The sequence below is a fragment of the Elephantulus edwardii genome, unplaced genomic scaffold (assembly GCF_000299155.1).
Source record: "Elephantulus edwardii isolate Elephantulus edwardi_28Jun2011 unplaced genomic scaffold, EleEdw1.0 scaffold00361, whole genome shotgun sequence".
In the NCBI taxonomy this organism is placed as follows: Eukaryota; Metazoa; Chordata; class Mammalia; order Macroscelidea; family Macroscelididae; genus Elephantulus; species Elephantulus edwardii.
Window position 1 is genome coordinate 860113 of NW_006400111.1, and position 23032 is coordinate 883144.

General features: G+C 42.2%; 1 protein-coding gene across 1 annotated transcript in view; it reads left to right on the forward strand.

The window, feature by feature from the left end:
• Positions 1-22391, forward strand: part of LOC102858345 (voltage-dependent calcium channel gamma-3 subunit-like) — a 201343-nt gene extending 178952 nt beyond the window's left edge. Inside the window, exons 3-4 of the mRNA XM_006902043.1 lie at positions 8254-8394; positions 21326-22391. Of these exons, the coding sequence (XP_006902105.1) occupies positions 8254-8394; positions 21326-21837 (653 nt within the window). The 3' untranslated portion in view covers positions 21838-22391. The remainder of the gene's footprint in view (positions 1-8253; positions 8395-21325) is intronic.
• Positions 22392-23032: the final 641 nt, after the last annotated feature.

The following is a 23032-nucleotide window of genomic DNA, read 5'->3' on the forward strand; positions in this document are numbered from 1 at the left end:
TATTATACATCATTATGATATATATTATATATATAATAATAATATATATTCTATATTATATCAGTATAATATAGATTCTGTATTATATATAGTCTCTTTGCCTGAATTTAATGTTTGGGTTAAGTTTGCTTCATAGAATAAATTTGAGAGTATTCCATCATTTTTATATTTTTAAATAGCTTGAGTAGAATCAGCTCACCTGTGAATGTTTAACAGGATTCACCTGCTGAAGTTGTCTAGCTCAGGGCAGGTTTTTTTTTTAAGTTGAGCGTTGAGTTTCTTCTTTTGTAAAAGGTCTGTCAAATCTCTTCTTCTCTTTGGGTTAGCTTAGGTAGGCAGCAAGTATAAAGCAAAAGAGATATGGTTAAAGAAGCTATTTATTATACATATACAAACTACATTCACACAATAGAGTATTATGCAACACTAACGACAGATAAAGAATTCTCCAAACACTGTATAACATGGACGCATCTTGAAGAAATTATGCTGATTGACATAGATCCATTACAAAAAGACAATTATATTATTCCAATGTTATAAAATGTTAGAGTGTGACACATAGAATTGTTCTGCCCACGAAATGCCCCTCAAAGGAGATTCAATCATACGTCTGAAAATTTCAAGAGCGTTTATTAATTAATTCCACATGTGGAGACTTTCTCCCTCTGCAAGAGGGTGGCGAGGGAAAAAGCCCCGAGTCCCCCCTCCCAGTTGCTTTTATAGCTTTTTTAGCTTTTCTGAGTCAGGGCAGGGAGATTGAAATCATGTTTGGTGGGCTGGGGGATCAGTCATGTGCATCGGCTTTTGATGGGCTGGCTACTTTGTCTGCCTTTACTCCTTTTGTGTCACGTAGACCTAGTTAATTCTTTACTTTGCAAGGACAGACAAGACTTTACCCAGGGTATTTGTGTTTGCCTTAAGCTAAGACTTTTTATGGCCTGCTTCTGCTTCTGGCATTAATGGGGATTTATAAAAAATGGAGTTTTTGCTGTCCCTTCAGAATCATTTTTGGATAGTTAACGGGGAAGAAGAGAAGTTTTAAAATCAGTAAATAGAAAATAAAACCACAAAAAGCAAACATTACCATCAAGTCAGAACGAACTCATAGCTGACCTTCCACTCCGTTTCCTGAGGTTGTAAATTGCACGAGAGGAGACTACCATCTTTTTTTCCTCATAACTGCTGGTGTGTTTAGACCACCAAAGATTAGCAGCACAACTCCCATAGACCTAGCCACCAGATCACCCTCAAAAGATAATACATGCATATTAAGATTGGTAAAGGGAAATGTGTTATATTGAATAAGAAGATGAACAGCACAATATCACTAAAGAAAGAGAAGACACAGAGAAGCACACAAGAAATAAAGACAACAAAGCTAAACACTATATTACATGCATAATTCTGCAACATTAGCAGCAATAAATGTTAAACGACAAGTGGGTATATAGGCAGACAGTCAAGACAAAAAAGGACATATTGAGGAACTCTTTATACACAGATTTCCCAGATGGTATTTCTACATGCATGTTACTGTTGTGTGCCATCCAGTCAGAACTGGCCCATAGCTGACCCTTGAGTGGGTTTTCAGAGACAGTTAATTGCACAGGAGTTTGCCCATCCTTCTTCCATGTGCTATAAATATACCCATGTTTATCTGTATGTTGTGGTTGATTGCCTTTAAGTCAAGCACGACTCATAATGACCCTATGAACAAAAGGCCTGAAATCCCTCTTTGACATTTATCAAAGTTCATAGAGTTTCTGGAGGCATGTTATTTAGAAAGTGTATGCCCCTTATGCTTCCAACATAGCAGAGTTAATCAGAGATAATGCTAAGTAATTGTCTTCTTATAACCAAACACACTAAAGGAATGAGTTGGTTTTAAATTAGTTGGTCTTAAATTAGTTGAGCTAAAGGAGTTGTTGGTCCTGGGGCCTCAGGACCATAGTCCAGGAGGACATAAAGGTTAATTGGCATAATTTAACTCACAAAGACAAAGTTCTACCTCCTACTGTGGTGAGTGTTGATTGTGACCTTGAGCTTGAGAGCTGCCTTTTAACATGCTACAACTGGTCCCTCCTTCTCCAGAACAAAGACAAGGAAAGGGAAAAAAACACATGTAGAAACCACTAGTCCAAGAGACTAATGGACAGCGTGATCCTCAAGTTCCGCTGTCCTGAGATTTGGAGAACAAGATAGTGCCCATCTACCACTGCTGGTTACTGTCAAAGGGATCATAGAAGAAGACCCTGGACAGAGTGAGGGAAATGTAGAACAACTGAGAAACAAAATAGCCAGGCTCACTGCCCTATATCAAACAGTTACCCTTTGAATCTAGAACGAAACTAACTCTAGTCACTCAACTTTCAGGCAAACAGCAGACAGGCCCATGAGGTGAACAGTACCACCAGGAAGGCACTCACTAAAGTGCATCACTGGCCAAAGGAAAATATTCAGTCTCAGGCAGGGTAGAACAGAAGGAGTAAAGGAAATGAGAATCACAGGGATGAAGTAGGAAGAGTGCAATTAGACCATGGGTATTGTATTGAAAGCAAAATATGTATAAGTGATTGGATGGGAAATCAATTTGCTTTGTAAACATTCACTTAAATCACAATTAAATCAAAGATTACAGCTTGGGAAACCCTAGCAAGCAATTCTTCTTTGTTGAAGGAGGTCTTTATGAATCAAAATCCAGTCAACAGCAGTTAACAACAACAGCAATTACATAACCCAGACTTCAGCTTGCTTACTTCAGACACATTGACAATGGTAGAATTCCATGCCAGCAAGTTTTCTTACTCCCACCCCTAAGGTTGACGTTTAGCCCCAGCTGGCTTCAAGAGAAATGAGAGTAAGAAAGTTTTCGTGTTTTTTGTTTGTTTGTTTGTTTGTTTTGGTTTTGGTTTTTTTTTTCTGAAGCTACCACAGATCTTCTAGGTTAGAAGAGACAAAAGGTAGACTTCAGCTGCCTTAGGAGATGACGGCAGCAGAACCTTCATTTGTGTGATGAACCCCTGTAGTTAGAATTGACAGAATCTACTCGTATTTCTTTTATGAAGTAGAGAATGAGGCCTGACCACTAATCAGTTGCTAAATAGTATTGTGTATGCTGAGGATGTGTTCTGTCTCCATACCTTTTCAATCTATATGCAGAACAGATTATGTGGGAGGCTGGGCTGTATGAGGAGGAATGTGACATCAAGATTGGAGGAAGATTCATACACAACCTGCATTATGTAGATGACAGAACCCTCCTTGCTTTCTGAAACTGAGGAGGACCTGAAGCACTTGCTGCAGAAGGTCAAGGACTGCAACCTTCAATATGAATCGAAGCTCAACATCAAGAAAACAAAGATTCTCACCACTGGACCGATTGGCAGCATCATTATCGATGGTGAAGAGATTGAGATTGCTAACAGTTTTAGTTTGTTAGGCTCTATAATAAACATTCTTGATACCAGAAGCCAGGGGATCAAGAGACAAATTGCATTGGGAAAATCAGCTGTCAGGGACCTCTCCAGAGTACTGAAGGGCAAGGATGTCAGTCTGGAGACTAAGGTGAGCCTGATCCAGGCCATAGTTTTGACAATTGCTCGCTATGCATCAGAAAGCTGGACAATGACTAGGGATGATAGAAAGAGAATTGATGCCTTTGAGCTGTGGTGCTGGAGAAGAGTGTTGAATATAGCATGGACTTCTAGGAGGACAAACAAGTTTGTCCTGGAGAGGGTGAAGCCAGGCTGCTCCTTGGAGGCAAAGATTCTGAAGCTTTATCTGACATACTTTGGATATGTTACAAGGAGGGACCAGTCCTTGGAGAGAGACGTCATGCTTAGGAGAGTGGAGGGACAGCACAGGAGAAGAAGACCCTTGATGAGATGGATTGATTCAGTCACTGAGGTAATCAGGGTAGGTTTGTCAGGGACGATAGGGTGGGACAGGACAAAGCAGGATTTAGGGCTCTTGTACATAAGGTCACTACGAATCGCAAGCGACTCGACAGCACATAACAACAACAACAAACTGTATCATACTATGTGGGAAACTACCACATTTTCACTCAGATACACACATTTCAACTATACATTTTCCTAACCAAGACAACTAAATTGCTTTAAATATTTAGATTCTTTTCCTCTGGCAGAGGTCCATTATGCTTTGAAATAATTCTATTAAAAAGGTGTTTTCTTTTCATCATTGAAGCTCATTATGTTGCAGATTCAAATACATTCTGTCAATATGTGATGCAAACAAGAAATTGAAAAGGTTTATTTGCAAATTCCAAAGGGTTGCTTGAAATAGCCAATGGTACAAATGAAAACCTACAGGGCATCCCAACGAATATTTCAGTGTTACAAATAAGCCATGCCCTTAGCCAAGCCCACCTGCCCTGGAGACTTGGGGGACAGTCCTGTCTTCTGAAAGGCCACATGGGAGCAGAGATGTACAGGATAGGGCAGGCCAGAACAGTAGCCAAGGCCCAGGACTCCTGGACAGTGACTGGACAGACCGAAAATAAGAAAGGGGCTTAATGTAGCCAAGTTCTAGGGAGACAGAGTGGCTAGGTTCCCACCTCCCCATTTCAGTGGTCTGTTCAGGTCCCAGGTTAAATGATTTAGGGTGACTCCACCTCACACCTCTAAACTCTCAGCCTTTTTTACACTCAGTATCTTTCTTAGATTCATCCCTATTGATAAAACCAACCCAGGGGTGTTAGAATCAGGGGAGGATGTGGACTGCACCAGCTGACACTATCGGAGGCGAGTGGCACCAAAGTGACTTCCTATAACATTTTTGTGCAGTGTTTCAGTAGATATTCATTATTTTTATTCTTAAAAAATCCTGTAGTTATTCGGAAGCAGGACTTGTAAAAAAGTAAATTTTGAAATATTTGTGATTTCTGTATCTATTTAATAAAGTTGTTGTTGTTGTTATGTGCCAAAAAAAAATCCTGTAGTTATAATAAATAAGAAATCAAACTTAAAGTAGAAAAAATAAAATCCTGTGGTTAGTTACAACCAATTTTTTTTCCATGAGCCCATCTCACATGCATCAATACACCTCCAAAGCAAAAACTCTATGTTAACGTACTTCTCCAGTCTTTTAATGGAGCCCAGCCAGCCCAGCTTGTTATCCAATTACAAGGGTGCTTTGAATCCCCTAGTTTCAGCCATGTGCATTACAGGCATGCAGTGTTACCAAAGTAGAGGGGAAAGTCTGCGAGGGGTGCAGGGGTGCCACCAACCTTAGTGATGCCAGTAAATACGTTACCAAACTCTCAGCAAATTTTTCATGAGATTAAGTGGGGTGGGGGGAATCTGGGCTTGAAGAAAAAAGCTTTGTGGTTGGAATCTGAACAGTATCACTAGTGAGAGCAACAAATAAACGAGCTGGTGCAGAGCCGCTGACAGGGTTGGTCCGCTTGTCGTTGACATTAGAATATGCACAGCAGGAGGACAGAGACCTCGGCACATCAGAACGCCACCAGGCACAGAATTCAACTGATGTCTTCAGCCCGGATGTAGCAGATTTCAAAATTGTGAAATGCTCTTCTAAAATAAATCGCTTTCTTCCTGACTCTGACCAATGGCAATCTTGCGTGCTTCTGAGCTGAACTGTGCTCCAGAGAGTTTTTTAGTGAATGATTTTTCAGAAGTTAATCGCTATGACTTTAGCCTAAGGTGCTTCTGGGTAACTCACGCTTTTAACCTTTTCGTTAGTGGCTGAGCACATAAGCCACCTGCACTGCCCGGGGACTCTGAACTGCTCTTGTATTGGTAACAAATACACAAACTTTTTGCTTGGGGCCCTTTCTCCCAAACCTTCAGGGGTTTTCATGCTCCAGCAACTAACAAGTTAACACAGAAGCCTCTGGGATTTAGCTCAAGTCTGTGTCCATTCTGGAAGGCAAAGTCCTAAGGTCATTAAATATTTCAACTAGTACCTCAGGGTGCATCCCCCGCCTGCAGGCTAGCTTCTGGTAGGTGCTCTATACATACTTCATTCAGGAACAAACAGGTATTGTATTAGTCTTTCAGTGCTGGTAACAAAAACAAGTGGGCGGCCTTATTGACTAGGAAGGCATTTTCCCAGCGTTTGGAAGGTGAGAAGTCTCTTGTCTGGGCTTCTTTGTCCTTTTTTTCTCTCCACATTTTGTGCAGCTCTTTCACTTCTCCCAGCTTGCTTCTGCGCATCAACAGCTTCCTTCATACCTCAGACATTACTGCTTTAAGGGAGCTCTGGTGGCCTAAGGCTAAGAAGCAGTGCTACAATCCAAAAGGCATGTGGTTCGGATCCACCAGCTGTTCTGCAGGAGAATGGACAGTCTCCTCCTGTGCGATTCACTGTCTCAGAAAACCAGCTGGAGGGTCAGCTATGGGTCTGTTCTGACTCGATGGCACATAACAATAATGGCATTTGTGTAACAGTCATTGCCATCTAAGAATCCTAACCCTTATGGGAGTCCTGGTGGTGCAATGGTTAAACAGCTTGAAATGTTGTTGGGCCACAGGATCATCTGCTCCCATAAGGATTTCAGTGGAGGAAACCCTGCAGATAGTTCTACCTTGTCTGATAGGGTCAGTATGAGTTGGAATCAACTTGATGGCATTCAACAACACACTGATAAGGCCTTGTTAAAGTATTAAAGTAACAAAGAAGAATCTTATTTCCAAAGGGATTATATTCATACGTGTAGGAACAAGACATATTTTTCAGGAGATGGAGTTCAAACACAGCAGGAGTGAAATTCCTGTTATGTGACAGACTCTGCACTGTGCAAATCTAGGGCTTGGGAAAAGGGCCAGAGGTTTGGTAAGCAGCGTGTGATCTGACAGAAGTCCTTGTATGTGGAATCAGCTCCATAATTTGTAGAATCCAGAGTAAAATAGTAGAAAGGAATTGCACTGCCGACCCAGAGGTGGTGGTGGTTGTTATTGTTGTGCCCACAAAAGTGCCGCCGAAAGGAGCTCTTACACGTATGTAAAAAACAAAAAGCACATTTAATTCTCCACATGTGGGACTCCCTCCCTCAGTGGAAAGATGGCCAGAGAAAGAGAGATCCTCGAGTTCCTGCGCAATTGTTTTTAAGGACTTCCCAGGTGCTTCTATTTGGGGCAGGGAGATTGGGAATATGGTTGGTTGTGAGGGAAATCAGTCATGAGGGTTGTCTTCTAATTGGTGGGCTTATTTTGCCCACCTCTGCCCTCTCCGTGTCACATAATTCGGTTAATTGGTTACATTTAATCTGATAAGACTTTTGCCCCAAGAGACTTCCCGGTGCCTCCGGGTTAATTCTGCTTTTACTGCCTGCTTCTAAAACTAAGAATTTTTATGGCCCGCTTCTGCTTCTGGGATTAATGGGGTTTATGCGGTCTCCTCAGTTATGTGCCCTCGAGTTGCTTGCAACTCATAGTGAGCCTATGTAAAACAGCCCTAAACCCTGCTCTGTCCTGTGCCAATCACGCTGTCTCCATCACATCCACCCCGATTACCCCAGTCACTGAATCAATCCACCTCATAGAGGGTCTTCCCCTCTGGTGCTGTACATGGTTTAAATTCCCCAGCTGCTCTGTGGGACAAAGATGGCCCATCTCCTCCTGTGGGATTTATTGCCTCTGAAAACCCTCCAGAGGGTCAGCTATGGGTCAGTTACAACTCAACAGTACACAACAACAACAGTGTAAAGCTGAAATCCTTGCCTCCTAGTTTGAAAAGCAAGTAAAAAGTATTTTTCTTTTTTTTTTTTTTTTCCCTTGCCAACTCTCTCTTGACCTGCCATCATGGCTTTTGGGATAGTAAGTCACAGCACAAGTATAGACACTCAGAAGGCCATGCTTGGGCCTCATCTTGATTGTCCCATGTCCACACCGGTCTCTGGATATGAGGAGAAGGTGGCAGTTGTCGCAGGCACAGGATGAAGGCAGGGCCATGGGTGGCTACGCTGGCAAGGTGGAGTGCTGGTGAGAGGTGGAGTCCCAGTGAATTAGCTCTGCAGGCATGCAATAACACAAATTAATGATTTCAAGACAGCGACTATTGAGCCATATACCCTAAGCCCCATCTATCCTCGGCACAGGCCCTGAACAACAAACAATACAGGTAGTAGGAACACGTTAATCACTGTGTTAATGACTCTATGCTCCTACTTGTATGTGATTTCCCCTCAAGACCGCCTCATCGTGGTGGGTGGACCCTGGGAGGCGGCTGGGGCGCAGGAAGAACCCTTTTTCCTTCTCTCCACAGGGGCTGTGAGGGCCTCCAGTGTGTTCCCCATCCTCAGCGTCACACTGCTGTTCTTCGGTGGACTCTGCGTGGCAGCCAGTGAGTTCCACCGCAGCAGACACAACGTCATTCTCAGCGCGGGTATCTTTTTTGTTTCTGCAGGTGAGCATCTGGCTCCAGCCCTGAGATTGGCACAGGCATCCACCTAAAGCCAGGGCCATGGGGACAGAGTGATACTACTCCCTGCAGGGAGAGAACACTCGGCTGGTTGTGTTTTGAATGGGGACGCAAAGATGCTTTAACTTGAAGGACTTTCATTCAAACCAAAAATTTAAATGCTAGCTGAGAGTGGCATGAAGAAGAGAGAGAGGAGACAGGGTGACAGCAAAAACTGAGAGGCTAAGAGAAAGAGATTGGAGAAAGCATGGGGAAGAATGTATTTGCAAAAAAGAAAAAAAAGAATGTATTTGCACATATGAGAAAGATAGTGGGGGGAGTGCACACGTGTGTGTGTGAGAGAGAGAGAGAAAGAGAGAGAGAGAGAAAGTGCGAGAAACCAACTCACAGTGTTGTTAAAACATCAAAGTGGTTTAATAAGGTCCAACTTCTTATTCACTATTTTCACACCATCTTTGTTCTATCGAGACATATATTTGCTGATGAACCACTGTTTACAACTTCTCCTGTTAGTCAAAGAATCTCTGGGGGAAAGGTAAAAACCAGTAGCTCTGGTTATAATCCACAGCAGCCCAGACCAGAATACATGTATTTGTGGCATGGGGACAAGTGAGACGATACTTAAGGAAAATAACTATTCCCTCCCTCTGCACCCTTTATCTCTTCAACACACATCCACTCTTTCCACTTTTCTGACCTTATTATCTTTCCTCTGGGTTGACAGCTTTCTTTTCATCTCCTTGCCCCCTCTCTCAGCCCCTTTAGGAAGGTCAGTGCAATCTGGAGGAAAAGCTTCAGAGGAGCAAAGAACAGAAAGGGGCAAGGAGGAAAACCCACTCTGGAAAACTGTATTTGGTGATGGCATTTAAATTCTGCACCATGATGGTAACACGTGTACATTGCTATTTAATAGAAGCGGTGAGAAGGAATCAATAAACTCATCGGGAGAGTCTAGGGCTGCAGCCAGGCCTCCTGGGTTTGAATCCTGCCTCCACCTGGGCAACCTTGGCAGATAACTAACTTCTTATGTCTTGGTTTATCTGACTGGCCAATGGGAAATAATAACAGTACTTATCGGCACAAATCATTAAATGCTGGCTGTTCATGGAAAGGCTGGTTGGTAAACCACCCAATGGCTCCATAGGAGGAAAGACCTGGCAATGTGCTTCTATAAATCTGCTCTTATAGAGATTATACACTAGAAACTCTACAAGGCAGCTCTACTCTGACCCACAGGGACAGGCTGCTATGAAATGAGATCAGCTCGATGGCACATAATGACAACAACAACAACAATGAAGTACTTCTCAGGGCTGCTGACTGAATGCCAGGTACACAGAAGGCCAACATCAGAGGCTAGTATTGGAAAGGCAAGAGCACTGGTGGCCTCATGGCAAGAAGCTGCACTGCAATCTCCAAGGCATGCAGTTCAAATCCACCAGCTGCTCCGCAGTACAAGGATAGGCAATTAACTGCCTCTGAAAACCAACTGGAGGGTCAGCTAGGAGGCAGTTCCAAGTTGACAATACTCAACAACAACAATCCAAAGGACAATAACAATATAGTTCAAAAGTCTGGATCTGGGAATCTTGTCTATTTTGAGACTTTGCTCAGACTCTTTCCCTAGTCTGGTTCTCCTTCTAAGAAAAGAAGGAGGTTAGATGTTACCCACTTGTAAGTCTCTGGAAATCAAGTCAATCCAGAATCCAGAATAAGGTTGCCATCTTACCACAGTGCAACATCATTAATCACTGGCAATTGTCTATTATCTGTGGACAGATGATAACACAGAGATCTAGGCACTTGCTTTGATTTGAGGTATTTTCCAGTCACTGAGGCCCGTGTCCAGATCTCCTGGGTTCTGATTGACCCAGAGGATCTGTTGTGCTAACATGAGGATTGTCTATGAGCAAGAGAGGATCTTTATATTGTATCCTAGAGAATTGTGATGGAAGAACGTGTCACTGGAAATGTTCTTCTCATGCAGGATGGCAGGTAGATGTACATAGAAATGGCGAAGCATTAGGGCAGTAGAAAGAGCCTTTTAAAAAGCCAGAAGCTTGGGGTCTACCTCTAGATTACACACCTCTGATGTCCCCAAGATGATCAAAGAACTTTCTGTTTTCCCACCCGGTCCTCTAAGACTCCATTTTTGCTCAACCATACTAAGGTTTTGTGGTGTCTGACAAGCAAACAACAACCTTTCGTGTGTGGAGCACAATGTCTAGGCCTGGAAGACGGGCTGCTCAGGGCAAATCTGAACTACTAGATGTGCAACGTGAGACTAACCACTTAACTTCTCTGTGCTTCAGGTTTTTTCCATCTGAAAAATGGAAATAATATTGGTCCCACCTCTTAAGCCTCTTAGAAGAATTCAACTAGCTGAAATATATGCAACTCCTAAAGAGTGCTTGGCATATGGCAAATGCTTAGTACAGAATAACTGTTATATACATTGCAGTATTTTGTTTTCAAGCCAACTCAGTTCATTCACTGTCTCCTTGCTGTGGGTCTGAGTTAGCAGTTGGAGCCATAGAAGATTAATCAGAAGAGCTTGCTTCCTTCTTTGGGGAGCTTACTACAGTCTAGAGACTGAGAGAAAAGAATTGTCCATGCCCATCTTGAAATCTAAATAATCAACACTTTGTTACTGAAATCTAAATTCACCTGTGGCTAAGAGCTGCTCCTGCCTTCAAATCCCACCTCCGCCATTCCTCAGAGCCTAGACTTAGGAAGTGATTCACTTAGTCTGTGTCTCAGGATCTTTATTTACATAGTGGAGCTTAATATTTTTTTAAAGTGAGCTTGTTGCAATGATTGAGACAATGCATGCTTTGCACAGTTCCTGGTATATAGTAAATCTGTTGGCATTTTGAGTTATTGAGCCTCTTAGCAACCCTATGGGACAGAGTGGCAATGGCCATCATAGGATTTGCAAGGGCATATGCCAGGGATGTGTCCTGTCTCCATACCTTTTCAACCTGTATGCAGAACAGATTATCTGGGAGGCTGGACTCTATGAGAAGTGTCAGGACTGGTGGAAGATCTATTAACAATCTGTGATATGCAGATGACAGAACTTGCTGAAACTGAGGAGGACCTGAAGTGCGTGGTGCAGAGGGTCAAGGACTTCAGCATTCAATATGGATTGAGGCTCAATGTCAAGAAGACAAAGTTTATCACCACTGGACCAACTGGCAGCATCAGGATGGATAGTGAAGAGATTCAGGTTGTTCACGCTTTAGTTTTGCTTGGCACCAGCAGCCAGAAAATTAAAAGACATATTGCGATGGGAAAGTCTGCTGTTAGGGACCTCTCTAAAGTACTGAAAAGCAATGGTGTCTCTCTGGAGACTAAGGTGCATCTGATACAGGCCTTGGTGTTTGCAATCACTTGTTATGCATCAGAGAGTTGGACAATGACTAGGGAGGATAGAAGGAGAATTGATGCCTTTGAGCTGTGGTGCTGGAGAAGAGTATTGAGGGTACCATGGACTGCTAGGAAAACAAACAGATTCATCCTCTGGAAAGGGTTAAACCGGGCTGCTCCTTGGAGGCAAGCATTCTGAGGCTCCGTCTAACATACTTTGGACATGTTGTAAGGAGGGACAGGTCCTTAGAGAGAGACATCATGCTTGGGAGGGTAGAGGGACAGCGCAAGAGGGGAAGACCCTCTATGAGGTGGATTGATTCAGTGACTGGGGTAATTGGGGTGGGTGTATCAGAGACAGTGCGATTGGCACAGGTCAGAGCAGAGTTTAGGGCTGTTGTACATAGGGTCACTATGAGTCACAAGCAACTCAATGACACATAACAGCAGCAACAACAATCGTTATGAAAGATGTTCACGTCTTTCTCGTTGCAGAGTGGTGCTTGGGTTTGAAATGCTAGCCTTTTGGTTAGTAGCCAAGTGCTTACCCACTGCTCCACTAGGGTGGTTGTTGTTGTTTTGTGCCGTTGAGTTGTTTGCCACTAGAGTATCTCAGCACATAGTAAGCTCTCTATTAAAGACCTAAATAGTATAGCCTGTAAGGTAGTTCTACTCTGTCGTATAGACAGATATAGGATAGCCTATGAGATAGGATCACGTCAACAGCACCCAGCCATAACAAATGGTAGCTACCTCGGCTTCTCCCCACCTCCTTTAACTTGTTCTGATATTGAGCCTTTCTTGAGATTTTCATCTTTACCCTACCAAGACTCACTCTCGAATCTTTCCAAACTTTGTCACCAAGATTTTTCTGCTGGCAGAGGAGAGAAAGCACTCCCTTGGGGAGTCAGAGGGCATCATCAGAAGCCACCTTCATCCAGCTGAACTGCCTTTCAAGTCAGTCTCCCCTGGAAGCTTCAAAATTCGTGTGAATTCTGCTTTTTTCGTCCATATTGTACCCATGTTCATTTTCATTGAAAAGGATGTCTCTTCCCTACTAATCTTCAAGCCAAATTGACAATCCAGGAAGAGGAGTTGGGTTTTTTTTATTGTTGTTGTTATTTTAATTTTATTTTTTTTTGGCTTTTGCTCCAGTCATATTTGTAATTAGCATTCGCTGCCCACCTGCAGAAATCCTGCACTAGGTAATACCAAGAAGTGATAAGGCTGATCCCGCCTCTGCCTGTATCTTCTCATAGCGAATCCTAGATGGCGTATGGCCAGGGGTTATATGCAAAATATTGTTGTTGTTGTTGTTAGGGCCCATGAAGTCAACTATGACTAATAGCAACTCTATAAACAATAGATCTGAGCCCTTTGCTAGCCGGTGCCATCCTCCTCATCACTGATATACTGGCGCCCATTGCTACAGTCTCTGTGTCAATCCATTTTGCTGAGGAACTTCTCTCCTTTGCTACCCCTCCATCTTTGCAAGTATGATGCCCTTCTCCAAGAACTGACCTCTCTAACAACATGCCTAAAATATGGAAGACAAAGCTTCATCATCCTCGCCTCCAAGAAGCACCCTGGTTGCACCTCCTCAAAGACCTATTTATTTAATCTGTTGGCAGTCCATGGGATATTTTGTTCTCTTCTCTAACCCCACAACTCAAAGGCATCGATTCCTTGTAACCCTAAATGTATGTGCAAGGATCCTGGTCATGGAACAGTTAAACACTCTGCTGCTAATGGAAAAGTTGGCAGTTCAAAGCCACCCAGCATCTCTACAGGAAAAAAAGATCTGGTGATCTGCTTCCATAAAGACTGTTGTAGTGCTGGTGTTTTTGCCTCATCGATCAGGTTCCAACTCATCTCTATCCTATGTACAGTGGAACAAAATACCACCAGGTCCCGGCCCTTGCTCACAATCTTTGCTATGTCTGTGCCCATTTTAGCAACCACTGTGTCATTTCATCTGATCGAGGGTCTTCCTTTTATTAACCACCAAGCATGATGTCTTTCTCCAGGAACTGGTACCTCCAGATAACACATTCAAACTACATGAGCCAAAGCCCCGCCATCCTCACTTCTGAGGAACATTCCAGATGCATGTCTTTTCAAAGCAAATGCATTCTTTTAGTTCTCCATAGCATATTCCATATTCTTTACCAATATCACAATGCAAAGACATCAATTATTTGTGGGTCTTTCTTATTCATTGTCCAGCTTTTACATGTATAAGAGGTGATTTAAAATATAACAATTACTTGGATCAGACACACCTTGCTGTTGTTGTTGCTGTTATTGTTAGGTGATATCAAGTCAGCTATGACCCATACTGAACCTATGAGCAATAGATCTGAACCATGTCTTAGCCTGAACCATTCTCGTCATTTATAATATACTTGAGCCCATTGTTACAGTCACTGCGTCAGTCCATTTTGTTGAGGGTCTTCCTCTCTTTCACTGACAATGTTGTTTTCCAAGGTCTGGTCCCTCTTAACAATATGCTCAAAATACATGAGACAAGGTTTCACTATCCTTGTCTCCAAGGCACACACTGTTTGCACTTTCTACAAGATCTCTCTGTTTGTTCTTTTGACATCCACAGTTATTTAGTATTCTTCTCCAACTTTCAGATGCACAGGAAGTAATTATATCTTTGCTTTGTAACACTTCAAAGACATCTTCTCCCAGTGTAATTATGCCCTTTGATTTCTTAACTGCTGTTTTCATAGACATTTATTGTGGATCCAAATAAAATGAAATCCTGGACAGCTTTAATATTTTCTCCATTTATCCCAATATTACTTATTGGTCCAGTTGCAAAGATCTTCATTTTCTTTAACTTGAAGTGTAATCCACACTGAAGGCTGTGGTCTTTGATCTTCACCAGTAAATGCATCAAATCCTCTTTGCTTTCAGCATGCAAGGCTGTGTCATCTGCATTTTGCTGTTTGTTCATGAGTGTCCCTCCAAGCCTAACACCATGTTCTTCTCTATGCAGTGCAGCTTTTTTGGTTTATTTGCTCAGCACTCAGATTGCATAAATTTGGAAAATAATAAAACCCTGTTGCCTTTCCTTATTGGAAGCCATGTGGTATCCACTTGATCCTTGTACAGGGGCCACAGAAGCACATTCAGTCCAGAATTCCCCGTTTAAGAGCTCTGGTGGCAGAGTGAGTCACATGTTATGTTGCAAACCAAAAGGTCAATGATTCGAATCTACCAACTGCTCTGTGAAAGAAAGGTAGGCCATTTCCTCTTATAATATCAAGATTTACACCTTCAGGAACTGATGGAGGGCCACTTCCAATCAAATTCAAACTCGATAGCAGTGGTTCTGTTTTGAGAATGCTATCCATAAATAATTATGATCCACACAGTTTAATGCTTTGAATAGTATATAAAACACAAGTTAACATTTTTCTCCCTTGTATTTTCTGCTATCAGACAAGATACTTCTGACACCAGCAATGACATCCCTCATTCCATGTCTATAAAGATCGCAGACAAGAAACCTCTACAGGGTAGTTCTCCTCTGTCACAGGGAGTCACTAGGTATAGTCTTTTGAGCCGGAATCTCCTGAAGACCACTCAGCAATAACAGTGTATGTACAGCAGTCGGTAAGAATAGCAGGGCTAAAGCAGAATTCTGTGGCATTGATATGCCAAGATTTAACCTTTACTTTCTGGAGCGTGCATAGATCTCTGGACTCTCAAAGAAGCATCTGGAACATTAAGGAAATAAGTAGGGAACTTAGGAAACTGCTGGCACTAGTTATTGATCACTTGATGGCAGGAACTTTCAAGAGCACCAGCAGTCATTTAGTGCCACCCTACAGGTAGTCACCCATCACCTGTCTGTTTGCTGTACGGTGGTGCTTTGCATTATTGCTCTAATACTAGAACCTGTGCCATCAGCATTTCTAGTATCAGCGGGGTCACCAGCAGAACAGACTTCAGTAGAGCTTCCAGGCCAAAACAAAGTAGAAAGAAGAACCTGAAGATCTACTGAGGGGCGGGGGGGAAAGGCTGGTGAAAATGTTGTGGATGGCAGCATAACATTGATATAGTACCAGAAGATGAACACTCTAGTTTGGAAATCATTCAAAACGTGACTGGTTGAGTAGAGAAGAGCTGTCTCCTGAAAGTAGAATGAACCCTACTGATACAGATTGTTTAAAGTTACTTTCACTACTTTATTTGATGATGTGCCATGATTCAAAATAAGAAGAAACAGTTGGAAACATCTTTTCATAATCAGAACATGGAACTTACAAAGTATGAATCTTGGAAAGGGCAAGCTTTCAAAATGAAATTGGAATACTTATGTATCAATATCCTTGGCATGAGTTCTTGAAATGGACTGGTACTGCCAAATTGAATTGCATCATCAAATTAAAATTAATAATAAAAAAGAACAGTTCAAGATCTATCCTAAAGTACAATGTCACTAGTAATAGGATAATATCTATAAACTTAGAAGAAATATCAGTTAAATATTACCATAATTCATATTCATGTATGCCAAACACCACTGGCAATGATAGAATTTTAAATAATTTTCTAACTGATTAAACATGTAATAAAGATGCATTGCTGTTGATTGGAATTCAATAGTTGGAAACAACCTTGGTGATTAAAAACAATGCAGGAGATTACACGGTAAACTTTTGCAAGACCATTGGTTTATTCATTAGAAATACCTTTATTCATCACCTGGTGAATACACTAGTGTACCTCACCAGGTAGAATACACAAGAATCAAACCAACCACATGACCAGCGACAGATTATGGAAAAGACCAATGATTGTTTCTATGCAAGTTTAATTGAAGCTGAAGACAAATGATAAAGTCCATGAACATTAAAGTATTATCTTGAATATATCCCACCTGAATTTAGAAGACCATTTCAAGAACAAGTTTGGCACGTTGATCACTAATGATTGAAGACCAGACAAGTGGTAGGATGATGTCAAAGATATCACGCATGATGAAAACAAATAAAAAGAAAGGAAAAGGTATGAGTGAAAACGCATCCTCTCTGTAAACTTTCACGGAAATCCAATTTAAAAAAGAATTTTTTTAAAAAAGATCAAGACAAATATCAGAAGATGTTATGAAACTTGTTCTCAAACATAGAGTAGCTAAAGTAAATGGAATAAATTATGACGTAAAAGAACTGAACAGATTTCAAAGAATGGTTTGAGAAGACAAAGCAAAGTATAACTATAATGAAATGAACAACAACCTCGAGTTAGAAAACCAAAAGAGAAAAAAGCATGCTTGCCATATTTAAGCTGAAAGAATTGAAGAAGATAATTTAAGAGTTATGTTGCAATATTGGAGGATTCTATGGTCAAAATACTGAATGATGTTGCAGGCATCAGATGAATAAAAGTGAACTGTAGTACTAACACACAGTGAAGTACTAGGGAACTTCAAAGAAAAAGGAAAAGCTAACATAGCACATAATAATACAGAAGACTTACTTAGTTAAATAAGTCAATCACACAATAAAGTCTTATATGAGCCTGATGGCTTAATGGTAAAGAATTTTGCTATCCACGCAAAGGTACATGATTCAAATCCGCCAACTGCTCTGTGGGAGAAAGATGGGCAATCTCCTCCCATGCTGTTTACTGCCTCTGAAAACCTACTGAAGAATCAGCTTCGGGTCAGTTCTGATAGTACGTAACAACAAACAACAATTAACATTAAAAGGAGCTCTGGGAGCCTAGTAGTAGGTAGCTGTGCTGCCAACCCAAAGTCATGTGGATCAAATTCATTAGTTGCTCCATGGTAGAAATGAGCAATCTCTTCCTATGTGATTCGTTATCTCTGAAAACCCACTGGAGGGTCAGCTATAAGTTCATTTCTACTCAACTGTATATAATAACAAACAACAAAAACTATTATAAGAAGTCAAAAAGAGGTTTAACAGGAAAGGAAAGTAGAGTAAGCCATAAAGAAGAAAATAGGCATATAGTAATAGAGATGGAAGGAAATAAGGGGGCAGGGGTAGTACAACATGACCAAAGGCAAGGAAATCATTGGGAGGTGACAAGAGTAAGACAACAAAGGTCATTATCATTCGACTCACAATGCTACAATAATAACAAACAACTTCTACAGGCAGATACATAGGCAGATATTCAAGGTGGGAAGGTGACTGAGAGCATAGCCATGAGAGAGGAAAAAAAACGAAGGAAAAAATGGAAAGAATATAGTCACTGCACCAAATAATTTTATTATTATTAATTTTAATGAAAGTTTACAGAGACTTTGGATTTCCATTCATTCATTGTTGCACTCTTCTCCCTGCCCCCCACCCTAGTTTGCTCTTCTCTTTGAAAAGTAAAAGAAAAATTCTTTCATTGTTATACAATCCCTCCCACCATGTCCACTTCACTATGCAGCCTTCATTCTGGACTCCTATCATGACAATAATACCTAATCATATATCCCTCTTAAACAGTTCTCTCCATCTGTTTCAATGCAAGGCACATTATTTATCCCCTCTTTTTTAAAGTTCTCCCCAACCCATTTTACAACAGTGGCACTATGCAGTATTTGTCCTTCTGTGACTGAGATATTTCACTCATCAGAATGTCCTCCAGAGTCATCCATTTTTGTATAATATTTCATGAGTTCCTTGTTTTGTACCAAATATTACTAATAGACATTTACCTTTCAAGAGATAGCACATGATCAAGAATTTATATTAAAGGAAGAAATTAAAGTCACACTGAAAGCTTTGTTCAAGATTAAGAGTCCAGGAATTGACAGGACACCTACTGAGATGTTTCAAAATACACAGATGTAATGCTGGGACAACAAATTGTGGCTAACCTTGAGACGAATGGGAAACCCAGAACACATTATGATGCTCATACAAAACCTGTACTTGAACAAGGAGACAACTGTCAGGACACAGCAAGGAAACACTTCATGGTTCAAAATCAGGAAAGGAGTGCTTCAAGGCTACATTCTGTCTCATACCTTTTCAATCTACATGTAGAACAGGTCATTGGGAGGCTGATCTTTATTAGGAGGAATGTGGCATTAGAATTGGAAGAAGATTCATCAACAACTTTTATTATGTAGATGATACAACCTTGTTCACTGAAACTGATGAGGACCTGAAGCATCTTCTGCAGAAAGTCATAAACTGTAGTCTTCAATATGGATTGAAGCTCAACATCAAGAAAACAAAGGTTATTACCATTGGACCAATTGGCAGCATCATGATAGACAGAGAAGAGATTGAGATTGTCAATAATTTGAACTTGCTTGAGTCTACAATCCACACTCTCAGAACCAGTAGCCAGGAAATCAAAAGACGAATTGAATTAGCAAAGTCTGCTGTCAGGGACCTCTCTAGAGTGCTAAAAAGCAAAGATGTCAGTCTAGAGACTAAGGTGTGTTTGATCCAGGCCATGGTCTTCACAATTACTTGCTATACATCAGAGAGCTGGACAAAGACTAAGGATGACAGAAGAATTGATGCCTTTGAATTGTGGTCCTAGAGAAGAGTGTTGGACATACCGTGGACTGCCAGGAGAACAAACAGATCTGTTCTGGAAAGGGTGAAACCAGACTGCTCCTTGGAGGGAAGGGTTCTGGAACTCCATCTTATATACTTTGGGCATGTTGCCAGAGGGGACCAATCTTTGGAGAAAGACATCATGCTTTGAAGGGTGGAGAGATAGTTCCTGGAGGAGATGGATTGACACAGTGACTGGGGACACGGGGGCAGGAGTGTGGAGACAGTGAGATTGGCTCAGGAGAGGACAGAGTTCAGAGCTATTGTACACAGGGTTGCTGTGAGTCACAAGTGACTTGACAGCACATAGCAACAGCAGTGCTGGAAGCATGCACTTATCTATGTAAGAAATTTGGATGGCAGGGTTTTTTTTGGGGGGGGCGCGTCATGCTTAGTAAAGACAACAAAGAAGAGGAAGACCTTCAGCAAGTTGGACTGGCACAGGACAGTAACTTTCACAATGGACTTGAACTTAGCAAAGATTGTGAGGATGGTGCAATGCTTCATTCCTTTGTACATGGAGTCATGAGTCTGTAGCAACTTGATGGAATCCAACAAGAAAAAAAAATGTATCCTAAATTTGGAGGCAAGGCTATGTCACCTGGTATACCAATCTCCATGGTTTATTGGCGGCACAGAGCTCTGTCAGAGGCTCTTAAAGCAAAGTGAACCAAAGACACACATTCCCTTTGGAGCAATAATGTAAGAAAAATGCACAGTGATGAGCACAAACCCTGGGTTCTAGAGCTTCATCACTTCTTCTTACCACTCCCTCATGAGTGAATTTCTCTACAGTTGCCTGAGCAACTATTTCCAGTGCTATTCTGTTGGCCCTTGGGGAAGCCAAGTATGCAGCATTTGTCTACTGAGGACAACAGTTCTCTGTGTGGCAAATCTTAATTTTCAAATGACAGCTCATCTAAAGCGTTCTCTCTTGTATCCTTTACAGATACAAAAGAATTGATGTGTTGGAAAGCCAATTTGGTTAGTCAATTTTCACTGGAATTACATTTAAAATAAAAATAGTGGACTTGATTAGCAACTGCTATCCCTTCCTCATGGATTCACTGGTTCTTCAAATGACAAACCCAAACTCATATATATATACATATATTCAACAGGCAGTTCAGTTTGGACTGTATCATAAGTGTCCAACTCTGGGTGTCCAAAACTTTTATTCTCCAAACTTGTCTTTCTGCTGCCTCTCTGTCAGGTTGCCACCCCCCTATTCATCCACGCTAGAACTCTACTGCGAGTGAGTCCCATTTCCCTCTCACGCCCACAGCCAGATCATCCCTACTCAATTTTCAAGACCTACCTCAAACCTCCTCTCAACTTCAACATGAGACAGCTTAGTCTTTCTCTCTCCTTTTGCCCCTGAACCATTATATATATATAATTTCCAGCAGAACCCTTGCTGCCTCCTGCTATAATTGCATTTCCATGTCAGCTTTGTTAACCAGTGGTGAGAATCTCAAGGGCAGGAGCCTGTATCTTGCTCATTTTACTATCGTCATGACTTAGAGCCAAAGATTAAGTGTTGATGGACTAAATAGTCTCTAAGGGGAAATTCAATCTGGTTTCTGGCCACACTTGTGTCAGAGGAGGATGTATTCTGTAGCTGAACACACACTGCCTGGGACGGAGCAGTAGAATTCTTTATTTCTCGGGAGGGAGATCATGCAAGAAGAGCTCTGTAGACGAATTTCCCAGCCATCATTTATATTCTCATTCTCTCTCCCTCTCCCCCTCTTCTCTCTCCTCTCCTCTCCTCTCTTCTCTTCCCTTCCCTCCCCTCCCTTCTCTCTTCTCTTCTCTTCTCTTCTCTTCTCTTCTCTTCTCTTCTCTTCTCTTCTCTTCTCTTCTCTTCTCTCTCTCTCTCTCCTCCTCCTCCTCCTCTCCTCACCTTTCCCATCAACATTTCAAGATCGAAAGTGACAGTTCACTTCTGAGACTTATACCCAATGTGTTTTTGTTTTTCTTCTCTACTCTAATAGGGTTAAGCAACATCATCGGCATCATAGTTTATATCTCTGCAAACGCCGGAGACCCTGGGCAGCGGGATTCCAAAAAAAGCTACTCTTACGGCTGGTCCTTTTACTTCGGAGCTTTCTCCTTCATCATCGCCGAGATCGTGGGGGTCGTGGCCGTCCACATCTATATCGAGAAGCATCAACAGCTGCGCGCCAAATCGCACTCGGAGCTCCTGAAGAGATCCAGCTTTGCCCGCCTCCCCCCCTATAGATACAGATTCCGGAGGCGGTCCAGTTCGCGCTCCACAGAACCCAGGTCCCGAGACCTGTCCCCCATCAGCAAAGGCTTCCACACCATCCCTTCCACCGACATCTCCATGTTCACACTCTCCCGGGACCCCTCAAAGATCACCATGGGGACCCTCCTCAACTCCGACCGGGACCACACTTTTCTACAGTTCCACAACTCCACTCCCAAAGAGTACAAAGAATCGCTGCATAACAATCCAGCCAACAGGCGCACCACGCCCGTCTGAACTTGACCTCTGACCTTTACCCCGGGCCCAGCACAACCTTGGGGGAAGTGCACAGAGAGGTCTCTGAGGTTGCATGGCATGGTCCTAAGTGATGGTATTACTTTTTCTAAAGAATGAAACCAAATGGACTCGGCCCTCGCCCTCCCTTTGACCCTGAACCCTCCAAGCCCCAGGCCCTCTGTTCCTCTCTTATTTTTCAAGCCAGTCCCATACTGTCCCTCCTCTCTCTGTGTATCTGTGCCAGATGTTGCCCTTTTTCCTTCTTTACTGGGAGGACCTCCACGTTTCCCTCCTCTGAAGAGGATTTGACTGAGAGCAGTTGCTTGCGGGGTGGGGGTGAGGGGATTTCTGAATCCCCTTCAGGTGAGTCACACAGTAGCCCCCCATTGTCCACTCACACAAATCCTCAGGAAACCGCCACTCAGGTGGCCCTGAGGGAAGCATTCACTTTGACGTGTTAGGAAATCGTGACCAGAAATCAAAGATACTGGAGCCCCAAAGCAGCTAATGTAATAATAAGCACTCATGTTATTAAAGGTTTTGCCTTGTTGTAACCAACTGAGCTGGGAGCATTTTTGTTTCTTCAGTGTATTTCCTGCAGAAACTCAATTCCCCACCATTGAAATGGCTCACGCTTCTCTCAGAAGCTGAACTTTGCTTGACTCTACTCTACCACTAGCTTCATTCTTTTTGTAATGTGATAACCAACTTAATTGGGAGAGAAGAGAGAGTTATTTCGGGGCTTTCCTCCCCTTTTTTCTTTCTTTTTGGGTTTGGGGGGCTGTTATTAATTTTAATGAAAGTTTGCAGAGACTTAGAGTTCCCAGTCATTCATTGTTGCACTTTTAGAAGAGTTATTTCTTATAGATTCAAATTACTGAACACAGATGACATGAATGAAACAAAAATGCCATTAGAACAGCGTTAAGTTGTATAATCATAAGAAAGACATGCACATGGATACCAAAATTGTTGTGGTTGTTGTTGTTATGTGCCGTTGAGTCACTTGCGACTCATAGTGACCCTATGTACAACAGCCCTAAACTCTGCTCTGTCCTGGGCCAATTGCACCGTCTCCGATACACCCACCCCAATTACCCCAGTCACTGAATTAATCCACCTCATAGGGGGCTTTCCCCTCCTGCCCTGTCCCTCTGCCCTACCAAGCATGATGTCCTTCTCCAAGGACCGGTCC